We start from the raw sequence: 22,567 nt of genomic DNA on the forward strand, positions 1-22,567 counted from the left end.
GGATTGGAATCCTGTGGTTTCCGCTGGATCTGGGCAGCTTTAATGGATGCTGGTTATATTACAATGTTACCAGGGTTGTGAAGCTCCGCGAAAGTAGGGCTGTCTGTAAAGGAGTCTGCTCCAATGACCCGCAATTGTGGGTGGCGTTTGGCCCAGTTCTGTGTTTACAGCGAAGGCGGAACCAAACTTGGTCATCCATAATTGACCATCAGTTTTACGGGTCCCTTCTGAGGGATGGAAGACGGCAGAAGTCACAGCAGCGCAAGCTTCTCAGGCTGTAGTGTGGGATATGCCCTAGTTCAGAGCACTGTTAAAATTTGTCTCCCGAAGCAGTGCAAGGGATGAAATGTCCCAAATATATTTGGATAGACATATCGGAGTTTCAGGAGCTGGTAAACAGTACTTCTGTTTAAGATGGCCGTCAAGCTAAGTTTGCATTTTGGATTATCGAAGCAGATTAGGAGTAGAAATAAAACAGAAGCACACCACTATACACATCTAAAGTTGAGTTATTTCATATAGTGTCCATTAAAAGATGCATTTAATATTATTTACATGTTGATTCTCAATGGTCTCGTTCTGTGGAAAGTTTATTACCAACTTTTTTGTATGAACTGTTACATTTACCATTGTAATGGTATAAATGAACTGATGCAGAAATGGTCGTAAAACGGACGTAAGAAAAGAAGAGCATGCAAAATAGCGTATATCTACCCATATGCTGAGCAATACACATCTTGATGTGCCTTGCTCTGCATCGGCATCATGTTTGTCTGCCAAGTTATCATCATCATTGCTGATTTGAATCTATCCTGTAGCAGGTGCAAATTCTACACCTCCTAACAGGCGTATATGCGTATTTCTACAGGTCTTTACGTAAACAGGTCTTTACTATATTATGCTTGGATTTACATTCAGCTTCCCTCCGCCTCTTCACGCACATATGCGCATTGTTACTGTGGGCGTTCACAGTATGAATTATTACATACAACCTGAAGTAGGTTCCTCTCTGCACCGGGCCCACTGTATGTAATCCATTGGTGTTTGTTCAGCATATATCACACTACACAAAAATTATGTAGCTCTTAACTAGTGCAATGGATTTATACTAATCTGGAAAAGCAGCCATTTGATTAGGAAAGCAAAGAGACAGAATAGTGTAATGCAGTGCTCATTCTTTGCACTGTCTGCTTCAATCGTGGGCTGACACTGGCATTATAGCAAGAGAGACATAAAGTAGGACGTTTGATATATTTTATACATTTTACTGTATTTTTGTATGTCATCAGTGGAAGCACTGTACGTTTTCTTTATAAAATATATACATAAAGAAGTGACACAGTTCGCAACACAATACTTAGATCTGACTCATCTTGGAGACATTGCCTTTTTCAATTCTCATTACATTTCTTCTTTTGTATTGTATTCAGTTGTCATTACATTACTCGTTTTGTATTCTTAAAGGAAACATCCACCTTCTCACATCATTTGCTTAGGTTGTGTAGAGTAGTAGTAATGGAGTAGTTCATATCATTTTTTTAGATGTAGAAACAGAAAATAAATAGTTAAAAAGGAAAAGGCACACATCTAAGGCTGGATACACACTATGCAAAATTTTTCCCGATGCAATATCATTAACGAGTTTACCAACAGCTGAAAATCCCGATCAGTATGTCGATTCATGTGTATACACTATACACTTTTTACAAGATTTACCTTCAGATCTGTGCTCTTTATGTCGTAACCATTGTCTGAAAAGATTGTGACTCTGTAAACCCTATGGAGATCTGAATGGATGGACCCTCTGTAGTGTGTACACAGCCTTAGCGCTATATGGGATACATTTATTTTAACTTAATCTGTGGTCTCTTTCTGTGGAAAATGGTTACCAACTCATGTTTTGAACTGTGACTTTTACAGTTGTAACTGACTTTTGACAGTGAAGTGCAGAAATGAACCTAATGTATGTTTATCATTGGTATTTGTGCTGCACTTAACATACAAATTGTATTCATGGTATATGTGACTAATTTCACATTTTTTGAAGAATTAGGAGATGAAAATAATACCAGAGAGAGGCAAAGAAAAAAGACTAACCACTGTGAATCAGCAGGTATGGTTTTTTTTTTGTTGTTGTTGTTGTTCTTCTGATTCCTAATTATGGTTCGAACTGTGACTTTTACAATTGTAACAGGTCAATTGCAGAAATTGACTTACTGTATGTTTGCCGATGGCATTTGTGCAGCGCTTAACACACTTAAATTATATTCATGGTAAATGTCTTATTTTGTGAAAAACTAGGAGATGACGAATATACCATAGAGAGGCAAAGAAAAAAGACAAAAAAGACTAACCATAGTGAATTAGCAGGTATGTTTTTTTGTTCTTCTAGTAGTTTTCTACTTTGAAGTTTGAAATTCATTCCAATGTGTATTTCAGATTTTAATATATCTGTTTAATTATTTCAAACCCATATGACCAAACGATATTGGATGGTTTAGGTGTTATTTCAGATCCAGATACAAAAAGTGATTCACTTGCTGGTATGTTGCTTTTTATTTTTGTGTATATGAATACAAAATATATGAATCAGTACCAGTAATTTAAAAGATCCGTTGTCCATCCCAGGCTAGCAAGCATTGGCTGATTGTGGGTGCCAGAAGTGCAGAATTGTCTTCTTTGCTGTGTGCATGTCCTTTATTTTGGGCATGGGTTTGCATGAATGCCAATCATTCCCATCCTAATGCTCCAGAGTAATTGATAGATTTAGCCATACATTTCTAAATACAGAGGGTTTGAGCACTTTGCTGTATTCAGTCTTCATAGACTTGATCATCTGTGATATTCCTAGTTTTGAAGTTGGCAGGTATAAAATAAGCTGGTGCAGAGGATTGGAACATTCACAGCAGCACATACCACACTATATGGGCATAAAGTATTTGGCCACACCTTTTAATTATTGAATTGAGGTGTTTCAATCAGACCCGTTGCCAGAGGTGTATAAAATGAAGCACCTAGTCACGCAGTCTCCATTTGCAAACATTTGTGGTACCAAATGGGCCGTTCTGAAGAGCTCAGTGACTTCAAGCGTAGTACTGTGATAGGATGCCACCTTTGCAATAAGATGGTTCGTGAAATTTCATCCCTGCTTGATATTCCATGGTGAACTGTAAGTGATATTATTAAAAAGTGGAAATATGGTAATGGCGGGGATCAAGTTGGATCCCTTTAAAATCAGTATTAGCCCCTTGTCAACCGTTTGACAAATCTCTGGTGTTTGGATATGTTCCACCGTCAGGTTTAAGAGGGATCACTTCGCTTATAAGTTTTAGAAAATCCTAAATTAATTTGATCTCCATATAACCATACGGGTTAACGCTCCTCTTCCCTATAATTTGATGCACAAAACAATGAGCAGAATATTTTCCTGTACCCCTCCCCATCCCTAAAACCTTTCCTTGCCCCATTGTTCGTCTCCCCCCTCCCTCTGAAAAATAAAAACAAACAGCATTTTTCTTTTCCATGAATAACATACCGGATTTTAGATAATTTATCTTGGTCTTTCTTACTATTGTGTGTAAACATTTTTGAATTTCATATGTATACAGTATGTTTGTACATTCTCTTGGTATGTTTCAAACTCATCGTTTTCTTTTGAAAAAACCCAAATAAAAATTACTTAAAAAAAATAAATAATAAAAATCAGTATTAGCACGGATTTTAGCCTCTAGGGGCTCTAAGCAGTGAGCATATATCAAAGGTAAAAAGGGCATGTCTCTCTTGTGCCATTGTTCACGCTGAATCTTGGAGAATTCAATACAATTTTTTACATATCAATGCATTTCATTACATATGTATGTTGGTGGTGCCCGGTAGCCAGTGTGATGGAGCTCCAAGTGCAGCAAATGGTGTGTGGATTGGAATCCTGTGGTTTCCGCTGGATCTGGGCAGCTTTAATGGATGCTGGTTATATTACAATGTTACCAGGGTTGTGAAGCTCCGCGAAAGTAGGGCTGTCTGTAAAGGAGTCTGCTCCAATGACCCGCAATTGTGGGTGGCGTTTGGCCCAGTTCTGTGTTTACAGCGAAGGCGGAACCAAACTTGGTCATCCATAATTGACCATCAGTTTTACGGGTCCCTTCTGAGGGATGGAAGACGGCAGAAGTCACAGCAGCGCAAGCTTCTCAGGCTGTAGTGTGGGATATGCCCTAGTTCAGAGCACTGTTAAAATTTGTCTCCCGAAGCAGTGCAAGGGATGAAATGTCCCAAATATATTTGGATAGACATATCGGAGTTTCAGGAGCTGGTAAACAGTACTTCTGTTTAAGATGGCCGTCAAGCTAAGTTTGCATTTTGGATTATCGAAGCAGATTAGGAGTAGAAATAAAACAGAAGCACACCACTATACACATCTAAAGTTGAGTTATTTCATATAGTGTCCATTAAAAGATGCATTTAATATTATTTACATGTTGATTCTCAATGGTCTCGTTCTGTGGAAAGTTATTACCAACTTTTTTGTATGAACTGTTACATTTACCATTGTAATGGTATAATTGAACTGATGCAGAAATGGTCGTAAAACGGACGTAAGAAAAGAAGAGCATGCAAAATAGCGTATATCTACCCATATGCTGAGCAATACACATCTTGATGTGCCTTGCTCTGCATCGGCATCATGTTTGTCTGCCAAGTTATCATCATCATTGCTGATTTGACTCTATCCTGTAGCAGGTGCAAATTATACACCTCCTAACAGGCGTATATGCGTATTTCTACAGGTCTTTACGTAAACAGGTCTTTACTATATTATGCTTGGATTTACATTCAGCTTCCCTCCGCCTCTTCACGCACATATGCGCATTGTTACTGTGGGCGTTCACAGTATGAATTATTACATACAACCTGAAGTAGGTTCCTCTCTGCACCGGGCCCACTGTATGTAATCCATTGGTGTTTGTTCAGCATATATCACACTACACAAAAATTATGTAGCTCTTAACTAGTGCAATGGATTTATACTAATCTGGAAAAGCAGCCATTTGATTAGGAAAGCAAAGAGACAGAATAGTGTAATGCAGTGCTCATTCTTTGCACTGTCTGCTTCAATCGTGGGCTGACACTAGCATTATAGCAAGAGAGACATTATAAAGTAGGACGTTTGATATATTTTATACATTTTACTGTATTTTTGTATGTCATCAGTGGAAGCACTGTACGTTTTCTTTATAAAATATATACATAAAGAAGTGACACAGTTCGCAACACAATACTTAGATCTGACTCATCTTGGAGACATTGCCTTTTTCAATTCTCATTACATTTCTTCTTTTGTATTGTATTCAGTTGTCATTACATTACTCGTTTTGTATTCTTAAAGGAAACATCCACCTTCTCACATCATTTGCTTAGGTTGTGTAGAGTAGTAGTAATGGAGTAGTTCATATCATTTTTTTAGATGTAGGAGTAGAGTAGAAACAGAAAATAAATAGTTAAAAAGGAAAAGGCACACATCTAAGGCTGGATACACACTATGCAAAATTTTTCCCGATGCAATATCATTAACGAGTTTACCAACAGCTGAAAATCCCGATCAGTATGTCGATTCATGTGTATACACTATACACTTTTTACAAGATTTACCTTCAGATCTGTGCTCTTTATGTCATAACCATTGTCTGAAAAGATTGTGACTCTGTAAACCCTATGGAGATCTGAATGGATGGACCCTCTGTAGTGTGTACACAGCCTTAGCGCTATATGGGATACATTTATTTTAACTTAATCTGTGGTCTCTTTCTGTGGAAAATGGTTACCAACTCATGTTTTGAACTGTGACTTTTACAGCTGTAACTGACTTTTGACAGTGAAGTGCAGAAATGAACCTAATGTATGTTTATCATTGGTATTTGTGCTGCACTTAACATACAAATTGTATTCATGGTATATGTGACTAATTTCACATTTTTTGAAGAATTAGGAGATGAAAATAATACCAGAGAGAGGCAAAGAAAAAAGACTAACCACTGTGAATCAGCAGGTATGGTTTTTTTGTTGTTGTTGTTGTTGTTCTTCTGATTCCTAATTATGGTTCGAACTGTGACTTTTACAATTGTAACAGGTCAATTGCAGAAATTGACTTACTGTATGTTTGCCGATGGCATTTGTGCAGCGCTTAACACACTTAAATTATATTCATGGTAAATGTCTTATTTTGTGAAAAACTAGGAGATGACGAATATACCATAGAGAGGCAAAGAAAAAAGACAAAAAAGACTAACCATAGTGAATTAGCAGGTATGTTTTTTTGTTCTTCTAGTAGTTTTCTACTTTGAAGTTTGAAATTCATTCCAATGTGTATTTCAGATTTTAATATATCTGTTTAATTATTTCAAACCCATATGACCAAACGATATTGGATGGTTTAGGTGTTATTTCAGATCCAGATACAAAAAGTGATTCACTTGCTGGTATGTTGCTTTTTATTTTTGTGTATATGAATACAAAATATATGAATCAGTACCAGTAATTTAAAAGATCCGTTGTCCATCCCAGGCTAGCAAGCATTGGCTGATTGTGGGTGCCAGAAGTGCAGAATTGTCTTCTTTGCTGTGTGCATGTCCTTTATTTTGGGCATGGGTTTGCATGAATGCCAATCATTCCCATCCTAATGCTCCAGAGTAATTGATAGATTTAGCCATACATTTCTAAATACAGAGGGTTTGAGCACTTTGCTGTATTCAGTCTTCATAGACTTGATCATCTGTGATATTCCTAGTTTTGAAGTTGGCAGGTATAAAATAAGCTGGTGCAGAGGATTGGAACATTCACAGCAGCACATACCACACTATATGGGCATAAAGTATTTGGCCACACCTTTTAATTATTGAATTGAGGTGTTTCAATCAGACCCGTTGCCAGAGGTGTATAAAATGAAGCACCTAGTCACGCAGTCTCCATTTGCAAACATTTGTGGTACCAAATGGGCCGTTCTGAAGAGCTCAGTGTCTTCAAGCGTGGTACTGTGATAGGATGCCACCTTTGCAATAAGATGGTTCGTGAAATTTCATCCCTGCTTGATATTCCATGGTGAACTGTAAGTGATATTATTAAAAAGTGGAAATATGGTAATGGCGGGGATCAAGTTGGATCCCTTTAAAATCAGTATTAGCCCCTTGTCAACCGTTTGACAAATCTCTGGTGTTTGGATATGTTCCACCGTCAGGTTTAAGAGGGATCACTTCGCTTATAAGTTTTAGAAAATCCTAAATTAATTTGATCTCCATATAACCATACGGGTTAACGCTCCTCTTCCCTATAATTTGATGCACAAAACAATGAGCAGAATATTTTCCTGTACCCCTCCCCATCCCTAAAACCTTTCCTTGCCCCGTTGTTCGTCTCCCCCCTCCCTCTGAAAAATAAAAACAAACAGCATTTTTCTTTTCCATGAATAACATACCGGATTTTAGATAATTTATCTTGGTCTTTCTTACTATTGTGTGTAAACATTTTTGAATTTCATATGTATACAGTATGTTTGTACATTCTCTTGGTATGTTTCAAACTCATCGTTTTCTTTTGAAAAAACCCAAATAAAAATTACTTTAAAAAAAAAAAATAATAAAAATCAGTATTAGCACGGATTTTAGCCTCTAGGGGCTCTAAGCAGTGAGCATATATCAAAGGTAAAAAGGGCATGTCTCTCTTGTGCCATTGTTCACGCTGAATCTTGGAGAATTCAATACAATTTTTTACATATCAATGCATTTCATTACATATGTATGTTGGTGGTGCCCGGTAGCCAGTGTGATGGAGCTCCAAGTGCAGCAAATGGTGTGTGGATTGGAATCCTGTGGTTTCCGCTGGATCTGGGCAGCTTTAATGGATGCTGGTTATATTACAATGTTACCAGGGTTGTGAAGCTCCGCGAAAGTAGGGCTGTCTGTAAAGGAGTCTGCTCCAATGACCCGCAATTGTGGGTGGCGTTTGGCCCAGTTCTGTGTTTACAGCGAAGGCGGAACCAAACTTGGTCATCCATAATTGACCATCAGTTTTACGGGTCCCTTCTGAGGGATGGAAGACGGCAGAAGTCACAGCAGCGCAAGCTTCTCAGGCTGTAGTGTGGGATATGCCCTAGTTCAGAGCACTGTTAAAATTTGTCTCCCGAAGCAGTGCAAGGGATGAAATGTCCCAAATATATTTGGATAGACATATCGGAGTTTCAGGAGCTGGTAAACAGTACTTCTGTTTAAGATGGCCGTCAAGCTAAGTTTGCATTTTGGATTATCGAAGCAGATTAGGAGTAGAAATAAAACAGAAGCACACCACTATACACATCTAAAGTTGAGTTATTTCATATAGTGTCCATTAAAAGATGCATTTAATATTATTTACATGTTGATTCTCAATGGTCTCGTTCTGTGGAAAGTTATTACCAACTTTTTTGTATGAACTGTTACATTTACCATTGTAATGGTATAAATGAACTGATGCAGAAATGGTCGTAAAACGGACGTAAGAAAAGAAGAGCATGCAAAATAGCGTATATCTACCCATATGCTGAGCAATACACATCTTGATGTGCCTTGCTCTGCATCGGCATCATGTTTGTCTGCCAAGTTATCATCATCATTGCTGATTTGACTCTATCCTGTAGCAGGTGCAAATTATACACCTCCTAACAGGCGTATATGCGTATTTCTACAGGTCTTTACGTAAACAGGTCTTTACTATATTATGCTTGGATTTACATTCAGCTTCCCTCCGCCTCTTCACGCACATATGCGCATTGTTACTGTGGGCGTTCACAGTATGAATTATTACATACAACCTGAAGTAGGTTCCTCTCTGCACCGGGCCCACTGTATGTAATCCATTGGTGTTTGTTCAGCATATATCACACTACACAAAAATTATGTAGCTCTTAACTAGTGCAATGGATTTATACTAATCTGGAAAAGCAGCCATTTGATTAGGAAAGCAAAGAGACAGAATAGTGTAATGCAGTGCTCATTCTTTGCACTGTCTGCTTCAATCGTGGGCTGACACTAGCATTATAGCAAGAGAGACATTATAAAGTAGGACGTTTGATATATTTTATACATTTTACTGTATTTTTGTATGTCATCAGTGGAAGCACTGTACGTTTTCTTTATAAAATATATACATAAAGAAGTGACACAGTTCGCAACACAATACTTAGATCTGACTCATCTTGGAGACATTGCCTTTTTCAATTCTCATTACATTTCTTCTTTTGTATTGTATTCAGTTGTCATTACATTACTCGTTTTGTATTCTTAAAGGAAACATCCACCTTCTCACATCATTTGCTTAGGTTGTGTAGAGTAGTAGTAATGGAGTAGTTCATATCATTTTTTTAGATGTAGGAGTAGAGTAGAAACAGAAAATAAATAGTTAAAAAGGAAAAGGCACACATCTAAGGCTGGATACACACTATGCAAAATTTTTCCCGATGCAATATCATTAACGAGTTTACCAACAGCTGAAAATCCCGATCAGTATGTCGATTCATGTGTATACACTATACACTTTTTACAAGATTTACCTTCAGATCTGTGCTCTTTATGTCATAACCATTGTCTGAAAAGATTGTGACTCTGTAAACCCTATGGAGATCTGAATGGATGGACCCTCTGTAGTGTGTACACAGCCTTAGCGCTATATGGGATACATTTATTTTAACTTAATCTGTGGTCTCTTTCTGTGGAAAATGGTTACCAACTCATGTTTTGAACTGTGACTTTTACAGCTGTAACTGACTTTTGACAGTGAAGTGCAGAAATGAACCTAATGTATGTTTATCATTGGTATTTGTGCTGCACTTAACATACAAATTGTATTCATGGTATATGTGACTAATTTCACATTTTTTGAAGAATTAGGAGATGAAAATAATACCAGAGAGAGGCAAAGAAAAAAGACTAACCACTGTGAATCAGCAGGTATGGTTTTTTTGTTGTTGTTGTTGTTGTTCTTCTGATTCCTAATTATGGTTCGAACTGTGACTTTTACAATTGTAACAGGTCAATTGCAGAAATTGACTTACTGTATGTTTGCCGATGGCATTTGTGCAGCGCTTAACACACTTAAATTATATTCATGGTAAATGTCTTATTTTGTGAAGAACTAGGAGATGACGAATATACCATAGAGAGGCAAAGAAAAAAGACAAAAAAGACTAACCATAGTGAATTAGCAGGTATGTTTTTTTCGTTCTTCTAGTAGTTTTCTACTTTGAAGTTTGAAATTCATTCCAATGTGTATTTCAGATTTTAATATATCTGTTTAATTATTTCAGACCCATATGACCAAGCTATATTGGATGGATTAGGTGTTGTTTCAGATCCAGATACAAAAAGTGATTCACTTGCTGGTATGTTGCTTTTTATTTTTGTGTATATGAATACAAAATATATGAATCAGTACCAGTAATTTAAAAGATCTGTTGTCCATCCCAGGCTAGCGAGCATTGGCTGATTGTGGGTGCCAGAAGTGCAGAATTGTCTTCTTTGCTGTGTGCATGTCCTTTATTTTGGGCATGGGTTTGCATTAATGCCAATCATTCCCATCCTAATGCTCCAGAGTAGTTGATAGATTTAGCCATACATTTCTAAATACAGAGGGTTTGAGCACTTTGCTGTATTCAGTCTTCACAGACTTGATCATCTGTGATGTTCCTAGTTTTGAAGTTGGCAGGGATAAAATAAGCTGGTGCAGAGGATTGGAACATTCACAGCAGCACATACCACACTATATGGGCATAAAGTATTTGGCCACACCTTTTAATAATTGAATTGAGGTGTTTCAATCAGACACGTTGCCAGAGGTGTATAAAATGAAGCACCTAGTCATGCAGTCTCCATTTGCAAACATTTGTGGTACCAAATGGGTCGTTCTGAAGAGCTCAGTGACTTCAAGCGTGGTATTGTGATAGGATGCCACCTTTGCAATAAGATGGTTCGTGAAATTTCATCCCTGCTGGATATTCCATGGTCAACTGTAAGTGATATTATTAAAAAGTGGAATTGTTTAGGAACAGCAGCAACTCAACCACGAAGGAGAAGACCACATATAATCACAAAGCAGGATCAACGACTGCTAAGGTGTATGGTGCGTAAAAATCGCCAACGCTCAGCTGATTCGATAGCTGAAGAGTTCCGAACTTCCACAGGCATTAACCTGAACACAAGAATTGTGCCGCGGGCGCTTAATGGAATGGGTTTCCATGGCGGAGCAGCTGCATGCAAGCTTCACATCACCAGTGTCAAGTGTTGGATGGAGTGGTGTAAAGCACACACACACACTCATCTGTTGAGAAGTGGAAACGTATTCTGTGGAGTGATGAATCGCTTTTCTGTTTAGCAGTCAGATGCGCGAGTTTGGGTTTGGCGGATCCCGGGGAAAACGTTACCTACCTGACTGCGTTATGCCAACTGTGAAGTTTGGTGGAGGAAGGATAATGGTATGGGACTGTTTTTCAGGGTTTAGGCTACGCCCCTTATCTTCAGTCAAGGGCAATCATAATGCTTCAGCATACCAAGTCATTTTTTACAATGCTATACAATGCTATGCTTCCAACTTTGTGACAAGAGTTTGGGAAAGGCCCTATTAAAGTAATAAAATAATTCCTTCAGCAAAAGAGACCTTAAGAATAAAATTATATCATTGTTTATTTACAACAAAAAGCTAGCGCTGTGATAACATTATCACTTATTTTCAATTTCTGAAAACTCTGGTCTTCAACAGACCAGACACGTACTTTTAGTTCCAACAAAAGTAGGTTGTACTACAATTTACAAATATCATATTACAATTGGCTGAGAAAGTATATAGGCGTATCCTGATCCTCTTGAGTCTCCTGGATGCAATGGAGAAGTTGAAGAAGTCTGTGCAAGTCTTTATTCAAAATTTCTTGATTGGAAACGTCTGTTCTTTGAATAACGCCTTCATTCCTGTTCATATCCCTTTCATCAGCTCATACGCAAGGCTCCAATTGACATAATAGTACCACTTCAAATATTAATGATATACTAAATTAAGATAAAACAATGTAAATATTTTCATATTAATAAATTGTCTTCATCCAAAATAAAACATCTTTGACAGCCCTTTTTTATTCCATCATGCCTGTGCCTCAGTGCACAAAGTAAGGACTAAAAAGATATGGTTTGAATTCGGTGTGGAATAACTTGACTGGCTCACACAGAGCCCTGACCTCAACCCCATCGAACACCTTTGGGATGAACTAGAACGGAGATTGCGAACCAGTTCTTCTCGTCCAACATAAGTGCCTTACCTCATAAATGCTCTACAGAATGAGTGGGTACAAATTTCCAAAGAAACACTCCCAACATCTTGTGGAAAGCCTTCCAAGAATAGTGAAAGCTGTTATCGCTGCAAAATGGGGATCAACTCCATATTACAGTATATGTATTTGAATACAATGTCATTACAGTCCCTGTTGGTGTAATGTTCAAGCGTCTGAATACTTTTGTCCATATAGTGTATGTCTGGACATTGAAGTGCTGATCGTGTGAGAGATCAGTGACCTTTAAACTTACGTGATTGATTAAATGAGGACAGACTGCATGTGACAGGTGTAGAATTATTATGTATACAGGGAAATGGAGATAGGTTGCCACAGATTGAGAGTTAGTGTGGAATGATCATGGTCTCCATTATGACAGTGTTTCTCAAACCCAGACCTCATTGCCACTAATGTTTTCCAGGTGACAAGGGAAATAATTATACTACCTGTGGGTCTGTTACAATGTGTCAGTCACTAATGAATATACCTGTGCTAAAATGAGGAGATATGGAAAACAAGGTTTAAGAAACACTGCATTATGGCACAGTATTAGTGCAGGAAGATAGTGGTTTCTTATGCATCTTCATATGTAACAAAATTAATTTATTCAATTTGTTCTTTCCTCTGTGTAGAGAACTGGAATATTTATAAATCATAGAAAATGCAAAAGTGTTTTTTACATTCTTATCTATATTTATTAATGTAACTGTTTAAAATTACAAAAAATTATTTCAAGAATAGATATGTTGTTTTCTCTTACATTCTTACATCCTTTTGGGGGACACTGCGATACATAGGGGTATAGCTGGTGTCTCCGGAGTTAGGCACTTATACAGTTAAATCTGTGAGTGTAGCTCCACCCTTGCTATGCATCTCCCACAGGAAGAGAAGTTCTCTGGCCAGGGTGAGTTACTTTAACGGCCATCTCACTTCCAGCCGGCTATTTCACATATTACCGGCAAAAGAGCCGCAACACACAACAGGTGCCGCTGATGTGTCTCCTCTACCCCCTAGGCAACGAGCTGAGGATGAGGAAGGATAACTTAACTTAATAGAGATTCTGGTGATAAGGATTCATTTATTCCGGATAATAAATTCACGGTTCACGGAATTGAGGTTTTGTACTGGAAGTTAGACAAACATTAGGTTTTGCCAACCCTGAGGTTTCACATGCTGCTGGTTTCTCGCTTTTATTACAGCTCTTAATTACATTTCATTATTCTATTTTATTCTGTTGGTGATATTTCGCTGTTTTTAGATAATTTTAGTAATTTAAATAAAAGTTATAATTTATATTATAGAATCCCCAACAATCTTGGACAAATTAATCATGTGGAGTTGTTAGTGCATCCTCAAAACCAATCTTTCTTTCCCTTTATCGTTATCTGATTACTATGGGTTTTGATGCACCCCTTACTAGAGCATAAGAACTAAATTATACAATTATTAATCTCTATATAATAAGGGTATTTCTACTCCTGATCATTTGGTGCGACCATTCCCACCTCCCCTATCCTTACTTCTACTAATATTCTATCCCACCATCTTCAAACAACCATATCCTTCTTGGAAGCTCATGGTTGGATAATAAAACGACCAAAGTCCTCATATTACCAGCGCAAACAATGCACTTTCTAGGCCTGAACTTCGATACCAGGTGTCAGAAGGTATTTCTCCTGGAGGACAAGATTCAGTCAATACAGAAAAAAATCAGGGAAATCTTGAAGAAAAGAGAAATATTTCTCCGGAGCTGTATGTAGCTGCTGGACACAATGGTTTCAGTATTCGAAGCAGTAACCTATGCTCAGTTCCACTCAAGAGCTTTTCAGTGGGAACTAGTGTGAAAATGGTCAATGTCCCATTTACAACTGGACAGACAGATGATCAGTGTTTCCTCTCCTATAAGACAGTCCCTTGCCTGGTGGCTGCTCAGGTCTCACCTCTCCAGAGGTCGATCCTTCCAAATATGGGAGTGGACAGTTTTCACCACAGATGGAAGTCTGTCGGGATGGGAAGGGATCACCTTAAATCAGATTTCAGGGTTCGTGGGACCCTCTGGAAACGTCTCTCCCCATCAATTTTCTGGAACTAAAGGCCATCTACAATGTGCTAGTCCAGGCACAGGTGTTTCTGCAGAGAACACCAGTCAGAGTGCAATCAGACAATGCAACAGCAGTTAAATCATCAAGGTGGCACTCGCAGTGCCAGAGCCATGAAGGAATCCAACAGGATAATTGTGTTAGCGGAGCGACACATTCCTGTTATTTCAGCAATCTACATTTCCATTGTGGAAAAGTGGGAAGCAGATTTTCTCAGCCGCAACAAGGTTCACCCAGGAGAATGGTCTCTACATCAGAATGTGTTCGATCTCCTAGTGTAACGGTGGGGTTGTCCAGATATAGATCTCATGGCGTCACACTTGAACGCCAAAGTTCCTCTTTTCTCTGCAAAATATAAGGATCCTGCAGTAGGATTCGTGGACGCCATGGTAATTCCATGGAAGTTTCATCTAATCTATTTATTCCCTCCACTTCCAATGCTCCTGAGGGTTCTCAAGAAGCTGAAGAGGGAACGAGTACTGGCCATACTGGTGTACCCAAACTGGCCGCCTCAAGCTTGGTACTCGGACCTCCTGGGAATGGCAATACAACCCCCATTTTGATTGCCTCTTCTTCCAGACCTACTCACTCAAGGTCCTCTTCGATGCCACTCATTAGGTCGGTTGGCTTTGATGGCGTGGCTATTGAAACCATGATTTTGACATCTAAAGGGTTCTCATCAGCAGTTGTGAAAATTATGATCATACCCAGAAAGCCATCTTCTGCAAAAAATGATTACATAATCTAGAAGACTTGTGTTCTTTGGTGTGAAATTCAAAAATTTCACACGTCACGGTTTAACCTTTCCAGGTTACTAGCCTTCTTTCAGGCAGGTTTAGACACAGAATTACGTTGGCCTCCTTGAAGTTTCGAGTTTCCGCCCTGTCTTTTTACTTCAAGTGCAAGTTGGCTCTTTTGCCAGAAGTTCACACTTTCCTACAGGGAGCGCTTCACATTCTTCCTCCGTTTGTACATCCGGTGGAACAACCATTTGAACCTTTAGATTCGACAGACCTTCGGTATCTCACTTGGAAGGTGGCATTTCTGCTTGCAGTGTCTTCTGCATGGCGAGTGTCCGAGTTGGGGGCTTTGTCTTGTGTTTCCCCCTTCCTTGTTTTTCATGAGAATCAGGCAGTGCTTCATACCAAGCCATGCTTTGTTTCTAAAGTTGTTTCTCGTTTTCACTTGAATTAAGAAATAGTAGTTCCTTCTTTTTTTCCGAAGTCTAGGTCTTTAGATCAGTCCTTGTTGTTGTTAGGGCTCTTAAGTGTTACATTGCCCTCACTGCGGGTTTGCACAAAACCACACACCTTTTTGTGTTGTATGATGCACACAGACGTGGTTGGCCTGCCTCCAAGGTTTCTTTAGCCCATTGGATCACTTCCACCATCAAATTGGCTTATACAAAGGCAGCTAGGCTGGTGCCAGACAGTTTGTCTGCTCACTCAACCAGGGCGGTAGGTGCCTTTTGGGCGGCGCATCATGGGCTTTCAGCTGAACAGCTGTGCAGGGCAGCTACGTGGTCTTCCGTCCACACTTTTGTAAAATCTTACAGACTACAGGGTTTTGCATCTCAGGATGCTTGCTTTGGCTCTTAAGTTTTGTGTGCAGCTGTATCAGAGCAGTCCGTCCCTTAGGGGGTATGACCTCTATGTTTCGCAGTGTCCCCCGATAGTACGTAAGAGAAAATAGGATTTTAGTACTCGCCGTAAAATCTCTTTCTCGTAGTCCATTGGGAGACACTGCGTGCCCACCCTTGCTCTGAAAGTTTTACGGGTTTGATTATGTTGTGTTGTGTTGGTTGACTTGCTTTGAGCATCCTTTGGGCTTTGTTAGACATAAACTGAGTTCTTTTCCTGTGGGAGGGGCATAGCAGGGGTGGAGCTACACTCACAGATTTAACTGTTTAAGTGCCTGACTCCCAGGACCACCAGCTATGTTTCGCAGTGTCCCCCAATGGACTACGAGAAAGAAATTTTATGGTGCGTACAAAACTCCTATTTTTGCTAATAAGGAACATGGTCCAGATAATTTTTTAAAAAGCTTACTTTTAGGGCCAGTGGTTAAACGTACATGCAGCTCCGATAGAGGTAAATAACTAAATTTCTTTGACACTATCTACATCATAGCAGGAAGTTGTTTAAAACAAAAGATGTCATTAGGTCCCAACCATGCATCAATGTGGTTTTGTATAATTGTAGGTCATGTTTTGTACTATAATTCAATATTTGTATAGAAATGAGTGATGAAAAAGAAAGCTTGGTAAATGAGAAGTGGAAAACCAGGTATTAAGTTTGTGTCATATAAATATCAACACAAAGGTGGCAGACTTGATGCTAAGGTTAAAGACATGCATTCTCAGATTCAATTTTTACTCAATCTTTACCATAGGTTATGTGTGCAAAGGTGCAATCAGGTCCATTAAGGACCTGATGAAGAAACTTGCAGCAAGTAAGTTTGGAGCAGCCAGAACCCTGAATTTAGATCCTTATGTAGTGTTTTAATGGAAAATCAAGCTTTTTACCTCCCAGTATTGAAAAATGTAATAGATTTGTGGATTGTGGGATCGATTCAATTTGAAAGGTGAAATTTGGAGAGTATCCTGTAACTAAAGGGAAATTATTTTAATTTAAAAGTATTTCATAAGGGTTTCCAAAGTAGGAATAATTTTGCTGCTGTTGTCTCTCAATGAGTTATAGCATGGAGATAGAAAAACTTAAGTGCTTAGTTTAAATTCAAAATAAATTTCTCCATAGCAGTATAGAATATAAGTACAGACATGGAGAGTAAAATTGCAGGAGGTTTGCGTTTAGAAAAGGTTGAAGGAATCTCCAGCGTAGCTAGTGTAGTGTGTTCATGCTGCAAATCAGTTCATCATTCGTTAAATGCATTGCCATACAAGTTATGATATCGCATATATACATTATTCTCTTTGCATGCTTCCTCCCATGTGTTTCAACTGACCTATTCCATATATGGTGCTTTACTGTAAAAACCTGAATTCTTTGTCACATTATCAATAATTTTCATGTGCTTAAATTTGATATGGTCATTTTTGTTTGTTTATAACAGATTGTATCAGATATGGCGAAAAAGGTGTTTTTAGCGGGAATGAATCCTTTCAAATGTGGAGAAGTTTTAACAACAGTGTTTTTTCCTCTGGAAAGTTAAAAATTGGTCCTCTGATGAAAAATGCGGGGTCGGTTTCCTTGTTTAAAATAATTGTAAGTATATAGATATCAGGAAATGCCACATTACGAATAATTCCTGTATCTGGAAAAGAGTGATAATATCTGCTATGTAATTTTTCACACTTTTAAATGTGATTTACTGTGTTACTGGGAAAGTAACAACATGAAAAAGTGGTAATCCACCATATTGTTTCTCACATAGTATTGTTTTTTCACTTGTTAGGTCTAAAAATAAAACTGTCTAAATCCAGTGGAAAGACAAAGATTAAAGTGTGATGTGCAATTAATTGACACTTTAAAACTGAAGAGTGTCCTGACAGCAAAATGTAGATTTTGAGCCAATCTAATATTTGTTTAAAGCAGTATTTCCCAACTCCAGGCCTCAAGGATCCCCAACAAGCTCATGACTTGTGTATTACTGTCTTAGAAAACAGGTGGGAAAATTATTACCCAGCCAAATGGATATACTCCGCTGTATCTGATTGTGACTGGATCACTATTAAATAACTTTTGGTAAAAATTTATTTAAAGCTAATAGCACGGGGCACTTATTTATGTATGGCAATGCCAGTATTTTTGATGTTGTGTATATTGTGATATAGGAAATTGTTATTTCTGAGACCAGGCTAGAAACTGTTTTTTCCTGTTTTCACCTAACCAAAGGATATGCCTTATTTCTGATGCATATATCTGATACAATAGGCCTTTGTGGATGGAGGTCTTGTGTGTATTGGGATGTATTTAGTATGGAAGTGTCATTGTTTAGTATTTGTAAGGTTGCTAGTGGGAACCTCCAATTAGGCATATGTGGAAGGAAGTCTGATAGCAGGAATGGCTAATGAAGTTTTGTGATGAAGTGTCAGGCTTGCTCTGGCCAACGGCCCAGCAGGGGGTCATTACTGTGTGTCCTTTTGCCAGAGTGAATTTCATAGATGAGTGTACATTTTGTTAGCCTTGAAATGCATGTAAATTCATGTTTGTGTCAATAGAGTATATCCAGTTTCTAAAAATAGACTATTTCTCAACTGTATAAAAGATGAGCTCTGTGAGCATGTTAGTGTTCTTCTGAATTGTCATCTGACCTGATCACACTGGAACCTTCCACCATTGTGTGTGAGCAAATAAATCATCTTGCTTCAAAGACCTGCTTGGAATCATCTTCAATATTGCTGTTTTCCTGTGATCTACAGATTAGACCCTAAAATCTAATCCGTTCTCCGGCTGTCTGCGGTTTGGACCCAAACTATTCCAGTACCAACGCTCTGCCGCTACCCAGCAGCCCTGGTGTGATAGGCTAGGGGGGATTCATTCACAGCAACCCGGATCCATAGTAAGAGGTCCGGAGTTACCAGCCAGGTACACCAGCAACAAGATACGCTAGCAGCGTCAGTGACCCAGAAGAAACCCGGTACTGGATGCCGGTAAGAAGTCCAGTGGTGGCAGCTCGTGTAAGCCCCTCCTACTGCGGCAAGAGGGCGCTTTTTGGATAACGAAAGGAAACGCTGGCAAAGTAAGCCCAGCCGGTTCCCAGCAACAACAGACAGGGTGGCATAGGCGGTCCATCCTGTCACAATGATTATTAAAGAAATCCTCAAAACATGACCTGTTTGGGGAGATTGAAGACAACTTTGGGAAACATTGTTTTACACCTTATAAAGAGAAGTTGTAGGGGTAGATTAGAGTAACGTGGCCTGCGCACTATTACCCTGAGTACGGTAATTTTAACTCCGATTTCTGCTCACAGACCTGTGATGAAAAATCAGCGTTGATATTACCATACTAACGGTAATCATGCGCACTATTACCATAGTATCGGTAATAGTGCACAAGTCGCGTTACTCTATAGAGTAACGCTGTCGATTGAATCTGCCCCTTAATGTTTATTAGATATTTTCCTTAATGTTTATTAGATCTTTTCTGGAAATGCAACACAGAACCAGATTTGGGTTTTAACTGATCAGAGATTACTTTTTCTTTTTTTAAAAAAAATAAATCTAAATGGATCCTTTTAATTACACACTCTTTCCCGTCCTGTACAGTGAGGCAGTCTTTTATAAGCTATAACGGCAAATGTGTCAAATCCATATCTGATATTCATAAGAGAAGTCACAAGCTTATACTGTTCTGCTGTATTTGAAGAAAAACATCCAACAAAACAACAATTGATGGAATGCATTATTTGTCTGAACATGCATAATAATGCGCATTGTCAACGTCCCCAAACTTGGCACAATAACAGCCCTACTCACAAAACTTACTCTGAAAGTCAAAATGTTGTTTTCCGAGTTTATTTTGTTCCGCTGTAATCTATAAAACTGCTTTACTTACTTAATTTATCTCTTAAGTTAAGACACAGGTACATTGTGCTTTTATCAAAAGATTGTCCTCTTGACTTAATTAATTTTAAATTTCCCTTCCTTCCACCTGGGGGACACTGCTTACCATGGGGTTGTATGAGGGAACAAGGAGTAGGCACTCAAAGAGTTAACTTGCTGCTGACAAGCAACCCCTTTGAACTTCAGTGTGTGTTTGAGCGCCAGAGGAGAGGTCCTCTGGTTAGCTGCTTTCAGTTTTTCTGTGTATGCCGGTAAGTTTTTTGTTTTTGTTTTAAACAACAATTTGTACCTTTTAGAAGGTGTATGTGCTACAGGGCAGCACATACACATCTTATGCAGTTGGAACCAGAGCACAGCAGCAGCGAACATAAGGAGGCTTCTGCAAGGATAATGTCTGGTAACAGCCGTTTAGGAAGGGGATCTTTTGTTCTTCTGGGGTATGCATACACCAGCGCTGCCAGCGTACAGTAAGCGCCACGTCTCTGTGTGCCGGGCACAATTTTGGATCATACCAAGTCCCCTCCTAGTTTAGAGAGGAGACTTGGCTCTAATTAGAACAAAGCAACTGCTATGTAAGATAACAGATAGCTACAAATACAGGCCAGCGGGGTTATGTAAATAGAAGCCAGTAATTGCCCAGTGTGCTTAGTCTGCCAGAGAGGGGAGGGAGTGATTGTAAAGGAACAAGACTCCCTGCTTGTTTCTATCATATGGTTTATTCCTACTTGGAAAACACAGCTGAGGAAGCTTTCTACACTGATGGGACTGGGGGGAAAGTTGTTAGGATACCACCCTTACCTGGGATGGCAGTTACCCTCCCTGGGATTCAACTTACTCGGGTAGTCCAGAGTAAATCCAAAATAAGGCTTTATTATGACAGCAAAACACCACAAGACATTCACAAGATACAGGGTAAATGATAGCCAGTACCCTCCAGCAGCCTCTTGCAGTCAGCACTCCAAAGTAATAATCTTAGGGTCATATTCAATTGACGGCGGGATCGCCGCAAAGCCCGCGCTCGAAAAATATTATCGTTAATACGGTAATATCTCGCTGGATTTCAGAGCCGCGAGCTGAAATCCAGTGAGTAAATTACCGTATTTACGCGCAATAATACCGTATTAAGGGTTGCAAGGCTCGGACCTTCTTCCTCTGACTCTACATTTAACGGAGCCTTGGTTTACCTGTGCGAGTCTGCTCATGACGCATCCTTTGTTTCTCCTTTCTCTACTTCCACACAACTCTATGGCTGGGTTTTTGGGAGTCCAAGTCAGAGTAAAGAATTCTCTGGAGTCTCTTCCCTGTTCGTGTTCAGTCGTCTTTGGCCCAGAATTAGATAATATTTTCTGTCCGGCCACAGGAGGTAAGATTCCTTTCCTTCCAGTGAGTGCCCCTAAACATTATTGGGTTCCAAGGTTTGGGTATTTTCTCCAACTCCTTCTGGTGTCCCATTGACAATGGACTAGACCTTGAGGGGCAGTGCCTCTGTAGCCAGAGATCATTCCCATGGTTAGAGTACAATTCTCTACAATTCATACAGTACTCATTCTCCTGGATAAACCGGCAGCCTGACGAAACACTTCCCCTTTCCATGTCCACAGGGGTATGGAGGCGCCCGGCTGTGGATCAGAATTTTTGGGACAGTGTCCTCCCAGGACTAGAGGTGGGGGAGAGATCATTACAGGGCACATAGTTGTTCCTCTAGGGTCGTCCCCCTTTAGTTTCTTTTTCATAGAGTTATCTTGATTGGAAAGTCAGGCTGTCGTTTTGCTTTCTTCAACAGAAGTCATCGGCCAGAAGATAGTGGAGAGACTATTCTTGGCTCTCCCTTGGCCCTCCAGACTTCTCCTGTAGAGAAGGCGGGGTAAGATAGTTTACACCTTTCTAACACTGGAGGGGCTCTAGTCTCGCTCCTTGTAGGGCGTTTTGAGCCCTAAATGGAGCGACAGGGCTGTGTTTAGTACAGTTCCATCTTTTCAGCCAAAGGTGGCTTCAGGAGATTGTGTTCCACCATTAAGCAGGTTTATGTTCTTTCCGATCAGCCTGCGCCTAGCCGTATTTTCGCCCATTCCAACCGCGTGGCGGGGCTTCTTCGGCTTCGCATAACGGGGTCTCAGGATCAGCTTTGCCAGGCGGCCAACTGATTCTCTGTCCACATGGTTGTAGGACAGTCTGTTAGCACGGTCCTTCCCTTAGGGGATTTGTTTAGTATGGCCCAGTGCTAAGCAGTTCTCCCCGAGGGGAAGGAAGAGAGAAGAGAATTTTATGCTCTCGTTAAATCCATACCTCTTGAGTCCATCTGGGAGACACTGATTTCCCTCACTTCTATTTTTCTGTCTTTTTATTCTTTTTGTGTTGAGTCCCTTTCCTTGAGGCTTTTGTATTACACACTGAAGTTCACACGGGATTGCAGAAGGGAATATAGCCTGTCGACAGCAAGTAAACTGAGTGACTACTCCTTGTTCCCTCATACAACCGCATGGTAAACAGTGTCCCCCAGATGGACTCAGAGAAATAGATTGAATGTGAATATAAAATCTTTCTCTTTCATCCAGTCTGGGGGAAACTGCTTACCATGGGGTTGTGGAGGGGAGCTCAGGAGTTGGC

The 22,567-nt window shown here is 39.5% G+C and overlaps 1 protein-coding gene across 25 annotated transcripts in view; it reads left to right on the top strand.

The window, feature by feature from the left end:
• Positions 1–22,567, top strand: part of CENPC (centromere protein C) — a 295,773-nt gene that overhangs the window by 258,396 nt on the left and 14,810 nt on the right. For 18 of the 25 annotated variants that reach the window (XM_075203558.1, XM_075203471.1, XM_075203582.1 and 15 more), the window contains 8 exons: positions 2,048–2,113; positions 2,302–2,370; positions 5,975–6,040; positions 6,229–6,297; positions 9,903–9,968; positions 10,151–10,225; positions 10,325–10,399; positions 17,506–17,657. In XM_075203558.1, the coding sequence (XP_075059659.1) occupies positions 2,048–2,113; positions 2,302–2,370; positions 5,975–6,040; positions 6,229–6,297; positions 9,903–9,968; positions 10,151–10,225; positions 10,325–10,399; positions 17,506–17,657 (638 nt within the window). The remainder of the gene's footprint in view (positions 1–2,047; positions 2,114–2,301; positions 2,371–5,974; positions 6,041–6,228; positions 6,298–9,902; positions 9,969–10,150; positions 10,226–10,324; positions 10,400–17,505; positions 17,658–22,567) is intronic. The other 7 variants (XM_075203443.1, XM_075203453.1, XM_075203541.1 and 4 more) reach the window with 7 other exon arrangements.

Source organism: Mixophyes fleayi, chromosome 1 (genome assembly GCF_038048845.1).
Source record: "Mixophyes fleayi isolate aMixFle1 chromosome 1, aMixFle1.hap1, whole genome shotgun sequence".
NCBI classification, from domain to species: Eukaryota; Metazoa; Chordata; class Amphibia; order Anura; family Limnodynastidae; genus Mixophyes; species Mixophyes fleayi.